Below are 16,460 nucleotides of genomic sequence, written 5' to 3'. Positions count from 1 at the left end.
TATACCTGGCTGGCCTCCATTTTCTCACTGACAGTAACGCCACTGCTGCAGTGGATGAGTACCTGGAGACCCAAGAGAAAACTTTCTCCTTCGTACCTGGGATCAACGAACTGCAGCATCGGTGGCAAAAGCGCATTGATTTCAAAGGGGACTATGTTGAAAAGTATCATATTACCAGACTACTCAAATAAACCCTTCATACTCAGGCTAGGAACTTTTCAAACGCCCCTCGTATACCATTGAAGAAACCCCATGAGCTGTCCTATCAACCTATCTGCACTGTCTTGAGAACTCCATGTCTAACTGTACAATTACCCACAGGTCTTTTTGTTCTCCACTACCCTGAGTGGTTGTATCACATGATTTGTAAGTTATTCTGGGACTATTGCGACCAATTGTCACTTCTGAGCCATTCTGTGTATTTTTTTCTAAATATTGCTGCAGTAGCATTTCTTTATTACTGTCATTAACCACCCTGCCAACCTTTCTTTCATTTGTAAGCTTCGACATTAAGTCTTCAATAATATCACTAATATTGAAAACAACAATGGGCATATCACTGAATCCTGGAATATACCACTAATAACCTTAGTCCAAGATCCCCTAAATCCTAGGATTTAGCGAATTTCTGGGTTTTACAGTAACATCTCTCAAAAATTAAGGCCAATTAGAATTTCATAAAGCCGAAGGCATTTTGCGAACGCCCTCGCAGCAAAGGGACTTCGACTGACCTCAATTTTTTTTATCTAAATTGATGATCCGAAGAGTCCAAACTCGGAAAAGGTGAGTCTACCTATTTTGCCATTAAGGAACCGCGAATGTTTACGAGAGTAATCAGTTCTAATATGACAATGGTAACAACTCGAGTAGCCACCATCTACTGGTGGTTGCAATATGGTGGATAGAAATAAAAATACCTCTAACAGAATATCATAGGAAACGCATGCAACTTTGGTCTGAGTACGTCAGTAAACACAAGTTATATTGGTGAAGGGGTTTTTATTGCTTTTCATTTTCATTACTTGAAAGTAGACTAAAAAGTCTAAATTACAGATATGAATTCACTGTCCACTTCTGGTCGAATTGAATTTTAATATCAACACATGTTGACTGCGCTGAGCAAAAGAGGCAATATTTGGTGAATGGGCAAACATCGTGATGGAAATGCAGCGTTCTTGATCAATACTTTTCCGAACACGTTTTGGGATCAGTCTTCATAAAATTTCGAAATCTAAAAGGAAAATAATTTTGAGATAAAATTTTTTTCAGAGATTTTATACAAATTGCCCAAAAATTTATATAGAAACTTTTTTGGGTAAAAATTACACAGAACATAGCTTACAATTAAAGAAAGGTGGGCACTCTGATGAAGACAAAAAAAAACACTAAGCGCAATCGATATCCACTGGTTTTTCTTCGTTGGGTGTTGAAATTAGTTCACGTGACAAACTTTCAGAGTGAAGTCTTCTGGAAACGAAGAAAGCTGCAGAGTTTCCATCACGTGCGCTTTCTGTGAGGTGACAAACTTTAATGTTAGTGACGAAGTTTAATTATCGGAGGTTACCACTTTCTGTTTGTGAAATGAACCATAGCAACGTACACCTGTCGGACACAAGGGACACCGTTGCCTAGAGAAAAATCCCGCCAAATTATAACAGGTTCGCCCAAGGCAGTCCTCAAGGCTCGAGCTACAAAACCATGGTTTAAGCTATCATTAACAATCCTCGATGGCAGACATTAAATGTGACGTTCTCGTATGCTAATGCAAGCTCCGATGACGTAAGGTAGATTTAAATTGGACTTCAGGTCAACCCAATGTGCAGCCGCTCCCATGAGGAGGTTTGGTAAACGATCATGTGCTAACTAGGCGTACATAACTCGCTTGTCAAAGCTAATCGTTCTTTGCATTTGGTATCTTCAGCGATCTGCTGCTTCGTACGTGCAGTAAGTTGATAACCGAATCTCTTCCCCATTCTTCTCGAACCCTAAATCACACAAATAAATCAAAAGGCAGCAAAATGTTGTCACAGTAATATTTGTCTGAGTACGACTGATTTTTGAAGTGTCTTTTATATCAAGGTGTTATGCTGGAAACCACTTTATTAATTCCATCTCTGAAATTATGAAGTACGTCACCAACCTCCACTCCCCCAACCTGAGTTTATGAGCATCAAAGCTGTAATCCAGAATCCTTGTATATGCTAAACTAGGGGTATTAAAAAATTTGTTAACACCTTGTGTCCCAACTTATATTTGCCAGTAAGGACGTGGATCTCGTGACATTTGGTTTGTTTACCGTGTTTGATAAATATATCACAGTCAGTAAATAAACTGGATGACATGCACAACATATTTATTACACTCAGCAAATGCACGCAAATTTTATACACCTATTTCGTTAAAATGCCATGAATATCAGAATAGAGTCGCTCGATAATTTTACTTGATGCTACACAATATTGCACACTACTCCAGCGTAAACTATAGTAGTAAGGGCAATCCATTGATAAAGTCAGTAAATAGAAACCAACCATAGAACACGCAATTTGTAAATACAAAATACGATGGCTGTTCCATAAAGAATGATCATAATTTTTCATGAACCGCACTGCTTGCTTTTTCAAGTGGAATTTAAGACCAAACCACGCGGCATAACATAGCAACTGACGTACAGTTCCCCGCTGGACACAGGTAAAATTCTCAGAAGAATTTTATCTCTGTCTAGAGGAAAACAGAAGGAAAGAAAAAAAGCTGAATCGGACCTAAGTATAACCTATGAACTTGTGGGTCTCACCAAAGCTGTCTTTCACCAGTACCCCAATCCGGATGTTGTCGAGTTGAGGCGAGACAAACGTTGATTTATGATCACAGCGTGACGATCTGGAATTGGCGTAATCAGGAATGCATAATGAATTCTAAAAACACTTTTCTTTTACATATTTGTCTGCAGATGATCGTGTTATACTTCTTCGCAAAATAGCTCTGCTTATTCGTCTGAAGGGAGAAAAACGGTCGGAGAAAACTTCCCGATTTTGTAAGTTGCGGCAACATCCTTATTTTGTCCAATTTTATCAATTTTCTAATTATTCATATCTTATACGTTTTTTGTCCCCTTCTATCCCCCTTGTATCACTCTCTATCTTCCTCATTTTTTTCTCACTTTATTGTCCACGCTCTGCATAGGTTTAGCATTTGCTGCCTATGACTGCATTAGACTACTTCCGTTTGCTCCCCTCACCAATTCCATTGCCCTTCTCTGGACTCGTTACAGCAGCTTTACATCCTTCCTAAAATGAGGCCTCCACACCTGTGGGCAGTACTCAAGATGTGGTCTGCCCATAAAGGGTCAATCACCTGCTTATCCCTGTTAGCAAAGTTTCTGTACATCATTGACAAAACCCCGTGAGCTGTCCAGGCAGCATGTCTGCACTGTTTAGAGAATTAGATAACTGACTGCACAATTACCCCCAGGTCTCTTTCATTTTCCACGACTCTGAGTGTAGTACCCCGCAGCTGGTACATTTCTCTTAAAAGAGCACAGACAAACAAGATTCGAAGAAAAATGGAATTATTTTATTGTATGATACAAACAGTGATATCCAGTGTGGAAATTTGTGTGTACTGTGCATCGTCAGCTACTGTGATGTACAAGTAGATTCATTATTTGGCAAATAACAGTATGGGAATAATATAAATCCTCACAATAAACAGATCAACAATGATTTTATAATGCTTACGTCACTCATTGTTTTAAAGCAATTGGAACTGGTGTTGAAAGATTCCTGTTGCGTTTATTGTCGATCAATTGTTGTCCTGCTATAAAAATAACTCCTGCTAGAGGGAAGTGTGGCTAAGATGGATGCCAGGCTACATGAGAGCTGAGGGTGGTGGTCTTTCTACATAGTGGACTGTGATCCAAGTGACGATGTCGTATCATGGCCTCTGGACTCGTCATGGTGATTGGGTGGCCATTACTACTACAATTGCTCTGCTGATTTGTTACAGCTGAAAGCGTTGGTGATTCTGGAGAAGGGTATGCATCCAGATGAGACTGACATCCACGTTTGGAGTGATTGGCCTTAGACGGGCATCCTTCATGGTTCCAAAATTCATCAAGGCTGGGATCACCGTTGCTGTGGTTGGATCATCCATTCACAGCATTTTCTGAAGATATCAAAATCCAGATCAGATTCAGGAGAAAGGAGAGTGTACGAAGTCCGAAAGAGTTTAATTCACGGCGGGGTACGGCGGCTGGGAGAAGGCATCTAGATTCGTAGTATGGCTGTCGGATGAAGGATGTTGGTTTGCCATGGACCTCGCCATTCATTTGGTGATTCACGGAGAGGTCGATATAACACCTTTGTTCTGGTGGTCTGTTTGGTATTATTCGGCAAATGACAATTTCATTTCCTACTGCTTAGTTTCCAGTGGGAAATGGATAGTCGCTTATGTTTATTTTATTGTGTTGGTGGGTGGGATGGGATTTATTGGTAGCACCATTGGTGGCGTATATCGATTTCATTATATGTATTCTAATAAGGAGTCGGGATAAGGATATACTCATTGATATATTAATAAACAATGTCAGTAAACTACGTATCTCTAAATAGGCCTACAAGGCTGGGACAATTCATATTGAACAATTAGACTTTACACCAGCCGGTATTCAAATAAACAAATTCCAATCCTGCAACTAAAACACTTTATTTACAATAAAATTAAATACGAGCGTATAAAATGAAATGAAATAAAATAAAATATATAATAGTCTAAAACTGATGTGATTTAATTTACAATAAAATACAAAAATATAAAATATGATGATAAAAGCGATAAAAACAATAAAATACCGTAACAACTGTAGCAACAACACGAGTAAACTACGTGTGTGTTAAGGGTTGGGATTTCTGATCTATCTGGCCACCTGAGCCTGCTTAATGTCTGGTTAAACCTTTCAATATGAATCAATGGAAATTGAGCCTAGAGCTTTTCACACCGAGTAGATTATATTTTTTCCTAGCAGCGTGTTTTAACGATAATTTAAGTTGTGGTAATCACAACTTAAATTTTTTGTATGTATATTGGGAAATCCCAGTATTTGAGTCTAATCTACCACTGCAGGAAATAAATGGCTACTTATTTCCTGCAGTGGTAGATTAGACTCAAAGTAGCCATTTAAGAAGTCGCATTTTGATTAGATGTTCTTCGGAGATTGCGCTACTGAACTTTGAACCGCCTGCGCCTCAGTATCAACGCAAGCCAAACCGAAACAGCTGGAAGAGGTATCATCCTACTGCATCATAATATCTGCCATGGAGTGCTTCGTTTGGGGGTAACTGCCGAACCCCAAACCCCAAAAAGACTCGAAGAAATAAAAAATATTTGGGAATTTTTTTGTTTTTATGTTTGCTTTACGAAAAATCCAAGTTTTCGTCAAGCAATTTAATAAGTAATTCGTTACTTATTAACTGGGCCATGTTGAGGAAAAAGCCCATAAAAACTCCTCCCATCATTAACAGGATTCGAACCAGTGAATTTTCAGCCTGGTGTGGGGAGGATATTATCACTGTAACATATTACATATAGCTGTATTTTACAAGCATACCTCAATTAAAAGTACATTGCTCATCGTGGACTAATGTTATTGGTGGAATCCCCATGGTTCGGTGTTGGGACCATTGTTTTCTATATTTACAATGGTATTGATGAAGGCGCAACGAGTTTAATGTCCAAGTAACAGTAACCCCAGAGTTACTTACCAACTGTGCGGTTATACATTGAGGGTGGTAGAGAGTGAAAAGAACCTGTGGGTAATTGTGCAGTCAGATGCGAATTTTGAAATTTTCGGAGCAGTGCAGAGAGGCTGTCAGAGCAGATCATGGGGTCTTGACAATGATATACAGGATTGCTAGCAAGGATAAGGAGGTGATTATCCCTTTGTATAAAGCAGTGGTGGGGCCACAGCTTGAGTACTGCGTACTGGTCTGGAGGCGGCCTCATTTTAGGAAGAATGTAGAGTTACCAGAACGAGTACAGAGAAGGGCAACAAGATTGGTGAAAAGAACAAAGGGATCCTCTTACCAAGAAAGCTGTCTGCGCGAGTAGCACAGTAGTATCGTCACCGTCCTCCCCACGCCGTGTGGAAAAAGGCCTGGGTTCGAATCCCGTCGATGACGCGAGGAACTTTAATGGGCTTTTTTCACTCCGTGGCTGAGTTAGTCGGTCTCAGGCGTAGATAGCAAGGTTTTTCTCCCCAGTAACCGGGGTTTTTTCGTCTAGCAAAACAGGCAAATCGACCATAGAACATATGCAATTTACAGACACAAATACGGGTAAATGTATTTAATTACGGGCAATCCTAAAATAATTTGATTTTTTTTTTTTTTACCAAGAGAGCTTAAGTTCTGCAAATTGCAGCGTCTGGAGACTATACACCTGCGAGGTGATCTAATTGAGGTGTAGGCCTTGAATAGAAGTCTAGATTCTGCAGAAGAAAGTTCAGAAGGTGAAGATATTCTGCAACAGAGAAAACGTTCTCGTTTGATTGTACTTAGCAGCGATGAAGAGGAAGAAAATTAAATGAACGTACATTATCTGAGATAAGCAGTATGTATCACAGTTTGTATGACGTTTGTTCGGTTATTACTATTTTGTAAAAAAATAAAAAAATTAAGTTTTCAGTAGTTATAAAAAATGGTGTGTTATTGTTAGCTTTTGGAACGTATCTCTCTTTTTTTACTGGTTCTTAGTCCTGTATAGGAACCTAACCTAACTAACGCGTTATGCGAGGGTTACCTATATATCGTTCATAAAAATGTTTGCAACACTCAAATATATTTTCTGGCATATTTTCTTCACCTTGAAAGCCTGGATGCAAAGTTTCAAATGCTGCCAACATTTCATGTTTGTCATTTTCATTCAACTCATCGTCATTATTTTGTCACTAGTTTTCTTTGAATAAGCTCCAAAATGGAGTCACTCAGATATTTAGCTATTATGACATCATTATGAACTCCTAAAAATTCATCCAGAACAATTTCTCCATTGATCAAACCTCTCACTTGGAGTTGTTCCAAAGATTACTCAATGTCTTGTAATAGTTCATTCCACTCATTGTTGTTAATTGGCGTTTTAGCAAAACCTGCTTTTGCGAAACAATTCTTAATCGTTATTTCCATCACATCTTGACCCCATACTTTCACCAACTTTGATATGCACATCTGACATCTATACCAGAATCCATAGGTTAGTTGGTTTCTATTATCAGTATAATTTTTTTCATTTCAGAATGCATTTTCAAATTGTTGATAATACATTGTTCCACTGGTTGCAATTTAGATGAGGTACTCAGAAGGAAGAAAACAACTTGTAAGTTTTGAAATTACCGAGTGAAGGTGGGCAGGGCAGTTGTCGACAATCAACACGATTTTTCTGTTTTCTTTCATCACCTTTCTTAAAATCCACTGTTCAAAAATTTCACTTTTCATCCAAGGTTTTTTGTTGTAGTCCAACGCTAATGACTTTACTCCTTTCAAATATCAGAGTTGTTTATTTTTGCCTATTACCAAAAGCTTCAGTTTTTCATTACTAGCCATATTGTGCACAAACCAAGGCTGTAATTCTCTCCTTACTATTTTTACCATCTAAACATTTATCACCTTTAAACGTCAGTGTCTTGTTCAGCAAACATTCAAAAAATGGACCTATTTCAGCAACATTGAATGTCTTTGGGATCGTAGTTCTCCATAATTTTTTTCAAAACCACTTCTTTCCAATGGGTAATTTCTTCGATTACAATCCTACTTTCACCAGAAATAACTTTTTCGAGTAAGCCCTGTCCAGCCAATCAGAACTGCCTTGGAATGTTTTATACTCCAGAAAAGACGTATATTCCATGCCCTTTTCTTTTATTAATGGCACTGATATCGGCATGCTTTGGCCTCAAATAAGTTTCACCCAATTAAAAACGACTTTCCTACGTCTTCATGCAGACATAATTTTGAAAGTTTCCGACTGGGTCCTGTTTCTTCAAACAGTTTTAGAATCGAAACACAGTTTCATGAATGCCGCACTGATTCCGTTTTCTGTTCAGTTTGACCATATTTCCTGAATGAACTGATTCTGGCTAGTCATTTTTCCAACACGCAGTTAATGTTGACGGTTGGTTTTACTTTGAGTATGATTCCGATATAGTCCACATTTGAAAAATGTTTCCATGCCTCCATCATTTCAATAGATTCAGAATCAATTTTTTCCAAAATATGTTGTAAAGATTTTTTGGTGTAATGAGTTTTAAAGATAAATTAAAGAAGTTGTATTAGGTGGTATGAACAACTTCAACTTTTGGATGACTTAAATTTTTTGTATGTATATTGGGAAATCCCAGTATTTTATTTCGTTCCTTTTCTTTTCTTTTCTATTCTTTTCTATCCTGGGACGCATTTCTTAAATCGTTTAACCTTACCACTAACCCCCTTTATATACATAGCAAAATTTGGTTAAATTAATTTTAATGTACTACTTCGCTAATTTAACTTATTTTTCAATGAATTTATTTAAATTATTTGAATACATCCCCAACCTGTAACACATGGGGTAACTAGCCCAACATAATTTATTTATTTTATTTTAAGACTTTCCCGATTCCTTACACCAGGGGTCGTGCCTATACCACATACCGTAGCCCACATTCATTCTAAACATTTTATTTACCACAACAGTACAGTTTACTACGAACCCATGTAAGTTATCCCATTTCTTGTTTTTTATTCTTTTAATATTCACTTCCAGCCTCTGTCGGGTCAGCCATGGAATACACGCACCGCGCTATCAAAATTAATATTAAATTTAAACAAAAATATTTTACTGACTAAAACTAACATTACCTGCTCTTCACGTGGGCCGAGTATTTCATGTCAGAAACAGGGGCTAAACCCACTTATTGCCGTTTCCTCCTTTGGTTTCTGCGGCTTGTCCTAGAAAAAGGCACTGAAATCACAGGATGAACAGCACTAAGTTATTCTTATTATTCACTGGGGAGAAATTAAGAAACGGGAACCCCTTTAAAAATGACAGCGAGAAGATGAGGGGGAAAGCAATGATTGACGGGTTGTGACTTCGCCTGGTGAATGTCAAGTGAGACGCGGACGGCACAGCAACAAATAAGGTGGCTGAAAACAGGATAAATCCAATAAATTTAAAAATTCAAGTTAAAAAATGCAGGTTTTTCGCGATAAATGCCACCTGACATTTGAATAAGTCAGATATAGCTGAAAAGGGGAGAAGGTAATTTAAAAGGAAATTTAAATGGATAAAAGGATGGTTGAGTGGGAGAAGACTATTGAGTGGTTATCAATGGACACTGCTCTTCTTGGACTAATATTATTAGTGGAGTCCTCCAGGGTTCGGTGTTGGGCCCCATTTTTGTTTTTGGTATTTATCAATGATATTGATGAGGGTATGTCAAGGTTATGTCTAAGTTTGCAGATGATATGAAGTTTGGCAGGGTTGTTAATGATAGTATACTACTGCAACGGGATCTGGAAAAGTTGAGTATATGGAATGAGAGGTGGCAACTGGAGTTTAACATTGACAAATGTAAAGTATATGGGTAGGAGTAAACCCAGGGTAACGTATCAACTGGGTGGTACGACACTTGGGGTAGTGGAGAATGAAAAGGACCTGGGGTAATTCTCCAGTCAGATATGAAATTTTCTGAGCAGTATAGACAGGCTGCAAGAGTAGCTCACGGTGTCTTGTCAATGATGATATACAGCAATTTTGCTAGCAGGGATAAGGGGATGATTGCTCCCTTGTATAAGGCAGTGGTCTGGCCACACCTTGAGTACTGTATACAGGTCTGGATACCTCATTTTAGGAAAGATGCTGAGCAGATGGAATGAGTAGAAAGAAGAGCAATGAAATTGGCAAGTGCAAAAAAGGGTTGCTGTTACCAAGAAAGGCTTAAATTTTGCAAATTGCAGCTTCTGCAGACTAGGCACCTGCAAGGTGCTCTGATTGAGGTGTATAGGGCCTTGAATGGTTTGAGCAAGCTCAGTGCTGATAGGATTCTCTCTCTTGCTCAGATTACTCACCTGGGAGGAGATAAATTGAAATAGAGGAAAGATAGTTGTAGAATAGATTTTCAGAAATTTGCCTTCAGCCAGGTGGTTGATAGTGGGAACAAACTTCCATCTGTTGTAGCCTTTAAATAGAGGATGTTGACCTCTGTTTAAAGACTTTCAGAGTGCCCTTCACCCCAAGGCAGAACTAGGCCAACGTTTGGGGTGAAATGGGAAGGGTTTTATTTTAGCTGATGCTATATAAGCTTGTTTTCTTGCATCATATGCCTCTGCTAATGCTTAACCACCCTGCCAACCTTTGTATCATCTGCAAACTTAGACATTTAAGTCTTATACCCTGGTCAGTATTACTGATAAATATTTAAAACAGCAATAGGCCCATCACTGTACTCTGGGGAACTCCACAAATAACATTAATTCATGAAGAGCAGTGTCCATTGATAGTGAGGTGGGATCTTTCATGGCTAACTCTTTAATTAATGAAATTGCTTTTTTGATAAATACATTATTTTATTATTGCAGATTGTACAACTGTGATGAAATCATTGTTGGAAAAATTCCTCAAGTCTGAGTAAAGCTAACATTTCCTTACTAAGAAGACTGCACACAGTTATTTACTTGTTGGTGCTAAAGACTTTTAGAGTGCTCCCCACCCCAAAAGGTAAGCATGTTCCTTTTAACTTGACACCAGTTGTAGCATTAACAGTGGCACAGTGTTTGGGGGGGGGGAGGAGATTGTTTTGCTTTCTTGAATTCTGCGTGGAGTGTGCTACTCAATCTTTTACTAACAGATTGTAATGATTATTAATTATAATTTTTCTTCTTTAATGAGGTCTTCAAAATTTATTTTATCTATTTATTATTATTTTTTTACATCATATTAATATTAAAGTGGCATAATGATGGAAATAATTGTCCCCATCATTATGCAAAATTGTTCATCTCCTGGTGGCGGGGGAACTCATTATTCCTGTTGTGAAAAAATCTTTGGAAGAATCTTTAGCAGAATTATTCCTTGAATTTTGATAAACTCTTTGCCTTGACTACCCTTATGCTCAACTTATTCCAGTATTTTGCAACTTGCTGCAAAAAGGTAAACATGTCTAATTTACTATTCCTCTATGATTTTATAGTTATGTCCTCTTGTTCTTGGCTCACTCACAAGTGTGAATATTCCTCCCTCACATATTCTTCTAATCTTCCTCCCAGGGCCTTATACACTTAATCAAATCCGCTCTAAAATGTTTAGTTGCTATATTCTGCATGTCCCATCTTCTAAGCCAGTTTCCCCAAAGGGATAATACTAAGTGGTCTTTGCCAACATAGTTGCCCTCCTTTACTCTTTCTCTAGATTTGGCATCCTTACCAGAATATATAATTCCAAGTATGGTTGCACCGTTGTCTTATAGAAAGGAATAGGCTTTTTCTACTTAAACTTTTGAAAAATCATGGAACACCATGTGCTTTTTTGCTACTTATTTACGCTGCATGTTGAACTTCATGTCTGTATTGTTTTCCCTAAGTCACTGCCATTTAGTATCACCCTTTAATTCCTCTCCTTATCTCTGAACTACTCTTTGGTTTCTGTTCCCCAAGTGCAATAACTCCCATTCTCTAAAGCAGCATTTCTCAAACTGTGTTCCATGAACAATCGTAATTAATAATTAAAAAAAAAATAAAACAAATTTTGCATATTTGTAGCAGACACCACTTTTGTATCATTATAATTTTTAACATTATTTTTTTCGGTTATTAATATACTGGCATAGACTAATAATCAAATAGACTGCGGAACACTTTATTTTGGCGGGCTTTACATAGAGAAGTATGTGTAGAGATAATGCCATCTATGAAAAGGTAGCAATGTAGTGATCTTATATGCCATTCATATGCGATTTAGCCTTGCGTGCATGGGTTGAAGGAGAGGGGGAAGCAAACGAATATTATAACTAAACTCAATTCCTTGTTTAAATTTTTTTGATAATTATCAGTATTTCAAAATACTATTATTAAAATAATTGACCATGGATTTGTGGTTGAAAAAAGAAACTTTAAAACGAGAAGCAAGTAATTCTAGTAATGCAACTGTGGGTGATGAAAATGAACACAATATTGTCACACTTCAAAGTGAGGATGAACAATCACAGCCTTTTGTTCCCCAAAAATCCGAATTGAAAAAACAGGAACGAACTAATAAAGGACGAAAACGAAAGTATAATGACAGTTATTTGAATTTTGGCTTCACATGTGTTGGAAATAAAGATGCTCCTGATGCACAGCACGTTGTATGTAATAAAATATTACACAGTTCTTTGGCTATTGCTAAACTTGTGTTTCGTAAGTGTTCCGTAAATATATAAGCGTTCTATCAATAAATTGTGAGACGAAAAGTGTTCTGTGACTAAAAAGGTTTGGGAAACGCTGCTCTGAAGAATACCCATTGACTACCCTCTGTCTTGTGTTTCATTCAAACCCTGATCGACTGATGGATTGTCTGTTATCTTAGCCAGGTCTAATTTATACAATAACTTCTCATAAGGGACTTTATCAAAAGTTTTTCTAAACTCCATATATACAGGGTGTCCCAAAAGTCACTATCTATTAGCCTAAATAAGGCATATTTCAAATAAAGTTTTAATTTCAATATTATACATATAATTGTATACATAATACAAAAAATGAACTGAAAAAATCATTACATAACATACATAGCTCTAAACTTTAATTATTACATTCTACATGTGTACCATCAGTGTCTGCAAATGTCAAACTGGTCAACTGCATTGTAAACACTTTTACAAGCATTTCAGGGGTTATTTTTGAAATTGCCTCTGTAGTGCGATTTCTAAGATCTGGTATATCCTTAATTATTCTTCTGTAAACATTCCACTTAGTGACGCTCCAGGCAAAGAAATTTAACAGTGTTAAATCGGGAGCCCATGGCCGACGGCCTCCATGCCCAATCCACCGATTGGGAAAAAGATTGTTGAAGTAGTCTTGAACAATTTTTGCATAATGGCACAGTGCCCCATCCTGCTGAAAGAATACAGTTCCAAAAATACAATCCTGTTAAAATGGGGGTTCAAGAAATTGTTGGAGCATGTTAAAGTAAATGATTCCTGTAACTGTAGCCTCTGCAAAAAAAAAAGGGCCTGTAGACTTGATTTAGTCATACCAAGCCACACATTCTCTTTCGGCGAGTCTCCTTCCAGTTCGATGACTTCAGTTGGTTTTTCTTCTGACCTAATGTGATAGTAATGTTGATTGACCTTGCCACAGGTGTTGAAGGTTGCCTCATCACTGAACGGAATGTTGTCCATTAGATTCTCATTTTCAAGTTTATCGCAAAGATCAACACACGTTGTTGCTCTTCATGGATAGTTCTTCTCATGCAAGTTGTTGAATGTGGTAAGGCTTTTTCTGCAGTTTAGAATGTAAAATTCTGTGAACTGTTGTTTTTGGAATGCCCAATCTGCGTGATGCAACCCAAACCAATAATTGTTGATCCGCCTCAAAGACATGAAGCACAGATTCAACGCTTGCATGGGATCTGTCTTTCTGGACGTCTAGATCTTATGTCATCACACACAGATCCAGTTCACTTAACCTTCACCAGGAGGTCACAAATTTCTTTGTCTGTAAGACCAGTTTTGTGAAACCTTCTTGCAAACTTCTCCCTAATTTCATTATATGTCATTCCTTTTATTATTAGAAGCATATGATTCAAGAAAGCAAGCTTATATAGCATCAGCAAAAAAACCCCCTTCGCATTTCACCCATACATTCACTACAAATGTTTGTCTAGTTCTGCCTTGAACTTATTTATGTTGTTGACCTCTATTGCAACAGATGGAAGTTTGTTCCAACTATTAACCACCTGCTGGCTAAAGGCTGAATATCTGCACATCTGTTCTACAATTGTTTTTCCTCAGTTTGAATTTGTCCCCTCAGATGAGTAATCTGAGCTAGAAGAAGAATCCCATTAGTATTGAGCTTGCTCAAACCATTCAAGGTCTTATACACCTCAGTTAGATTACCTTGCAGGTGCCTAGTCTCCAGAAGATGCAATTTGCAGAACGTGAGTCTTTCTTAGCAGCACCAACCATTTGTTTCACTCGCCAATCTTGTTGAGATTAGTGAGTGTAACAAAGTATTTATGTAGTAACATGTTATCCTACATATTACTGCATAAATACATTCTTGAACATTCATCACAAATGGTATGGGTCTGGAAGAAAAAATAATTAATAAATTATGAAAAGTCGTAGAACAATGTAAATATTTTGTAGAAAAGATGCGTATAATCATGGCATTTGGACATTTTTATGAAATTCATCTTATTTAGCCAAATAGATAACTTTTGAAACACCCTGTATAATATATGAGAGTTGTTTCTCATATATTATACAGATAATATATATATCTCATATATTATCTCATATATGATATATAATGGTATCATAGCGATTCACTAGATTAGTAAGGCAAAACTCCCCTTCACAAAACCATGCAACATTTAGGGTACCATTCTTTGCTGAGATGGTTCTGTATTGTATCTTTTTGTTTATAAATTTTTAAAAAAATTTAGTAGGATACGTCAAATGCCATACTAGCAGCAGAAAGTATGGCATTTGACGGTATTACTGATAAAGTAGAGCATTATAATTTTAAAACTACAGGAACATTGCACTTGCCATTTAAACTGTTAACATATTTAATCCATTAGTAAAGCTTATTTGAAAACAGAAATGTGAAATTTTCTTACAATAAAAATGCTTTTTTAATATATTTTTTTAAGTTATGAATTTTTTATTGCCAGTTATAATTCAGTTAACTTATAACATGGCTATCAATGTTTTACTGCAACACCTGCAATACCAAAATTTATTCCCGGATTAGTCATAAAATTGATAGTTCTTTACACACAAACCATAAAAACATTCAGTGTTATTTAGATACTTTCAACTTAGTTTTAGAGTTTTAGCATACAATATTTTAAAGTTTTTAACTTTTCAGTTTGATAATAAAACCACCTTGTTTTAGCATACATTTTCAGAGGTGCCTTAAATCAGGAAACTAATTTCATGTATTTGTCTTAGATGGCGGAATCAGGACCAAGTAAAGAGGGAGAAACAGAAATAACAAAAATCAGATTTGACCCAGAAGAATACACATTAAGGAAAAGACTTCCAAGACGGTTGCCTAAACGCAAAAATGACATTTACGTGAACATGAAAACAAATTTCAAAGTACAACTTAAAAGATGTCAAAAACTTTTAGATGCTGGAGAAAATGAAATTTATGTTCATGGATTGGGAACAGCAGTTAATCGTGCAGTGAACTTGTCTTTGCACTTGAAGTCCTTATATTATGACAATTTGGGAGTATCAGCTAACACTTCAACAGTGGAACTTGTTGATGATTTAGAACCAGCTTATGATGAATTAGAACCAAGGACCCAGATACGAAACAACTCTGCCATTCATATTAAATTGTATCGCCCTGCTTCAGTTGTAAAAATTGCTGATATGCTATCTGGATAATGATAAAAGTTATTTGCAATCTTTTTATTGTGTAAATTGTGAGAAACTAAACATTTAAAAATGTATACGTATATTAAATACACACAGAATGAATTAAGTTACAGCAATAAAATCTTGATATGGAGGACAGGGTTGCCAGTCTCTGAAGATGGTTATTATATTCATTTATGAAAAAAAAAAAAAAAAATTCACACAACCATTCCCTCTGAATGTTTGTCCAGTTCCTCCTTAAATTTATTTAACCTACAAACTTCCACAACGACAGTGGAAGTTTGTTCCAGCAATTAACCATCTGCTGGCTAAAGGCAAATTTACGCACATCTATTCTACATCTGTCTTTCCTTAATTTGAATTTATGCCCCCTTAGGTTCGTAATCTGAACAAGTGGAAGGATCCCATCAGAATTCAGCGTGCTCAACCCATTAAAGGCCTTATACACCTCAATCAGATCACCGTGCAGGTACCTAGTCTCCAGCCACTGCAATTTGCAGAACTTAAGCCTCTCTTTGTAAGAGGATCCCTTCATTCCCCTCACCAATCTTGTTGCCCTTCTCTGTACATGCTCAAGCAAATCTACATCCTTCCTAAAATGAGGCCTCCAGACCTGTATGCAGTACTCAAGGCGTGGCCTAACCATTGCCTTATACAGAGGGACAATCACCTTTTCCCTGCTAGCAAAATTCCTATATATCATTGACAAAACCCCATGACCTGCCCTGGCAGCCTGTCTGCATTGCTCAGAAAACTTTATATCTGACTGCACAATTACTCCCAGGTCTTTTTCATTTTCTACCACCTTAAGTGTAGTACCACATTTCTTTGGGGTTATTTCTAC

At 37.1% G+C, this 16,460-nt stretch overlaps 1 protein-coding gene across 1 annotated transcript; it reads left to right on the top strand.

The window, feature by feature from the left end:
* Nucleotides 1-8,671: 8,671 nt before the first annotated feature.
* On the top strand, nucleotides 8,672-15,663 carry Rpp20 (ribonuclease P protein subunit p20). Its single transcript, XM_090388718.1, has 3 exons — nucleotides 8,672-8,741; nucleotides 10,605-10,743; nucleotides 15,182-15,663. Exon 3 carries the CDS (start codon nucleotides 15,182-15,184, stop codon nucleotides 15,623-15,625), a length of 444 nt encoding a protein of 147 aa, XP_090244844.1. The 5' UTR covers nucleotides 8,672-8,741; nucleotides 10,605-10,743; the 3' UTR covers nucleotides 15,626-15,663.
* Nucleotides 15,664-16,460: the final 797 nt, after the last annotated feature.

Source organism: Mastigoproctus giganteus, chromosome 14 (assembly GCF_048544385.1).
Source record: "Mastigoproctus giganteus isolate SK-2022 chromosome 14, ASM4854438v1, whole genome shotgun sequence".
Lineage (NCBI taxonomy): Eukaryota > Metazoa > Arthropoda > Arachnida > Uropygi > Thelyphonidae > Mastigoproctus > Mastigoproctus giganteus.
This window is presented reverse-complemented; position numbering and strand designations above follow the sequence as displayed.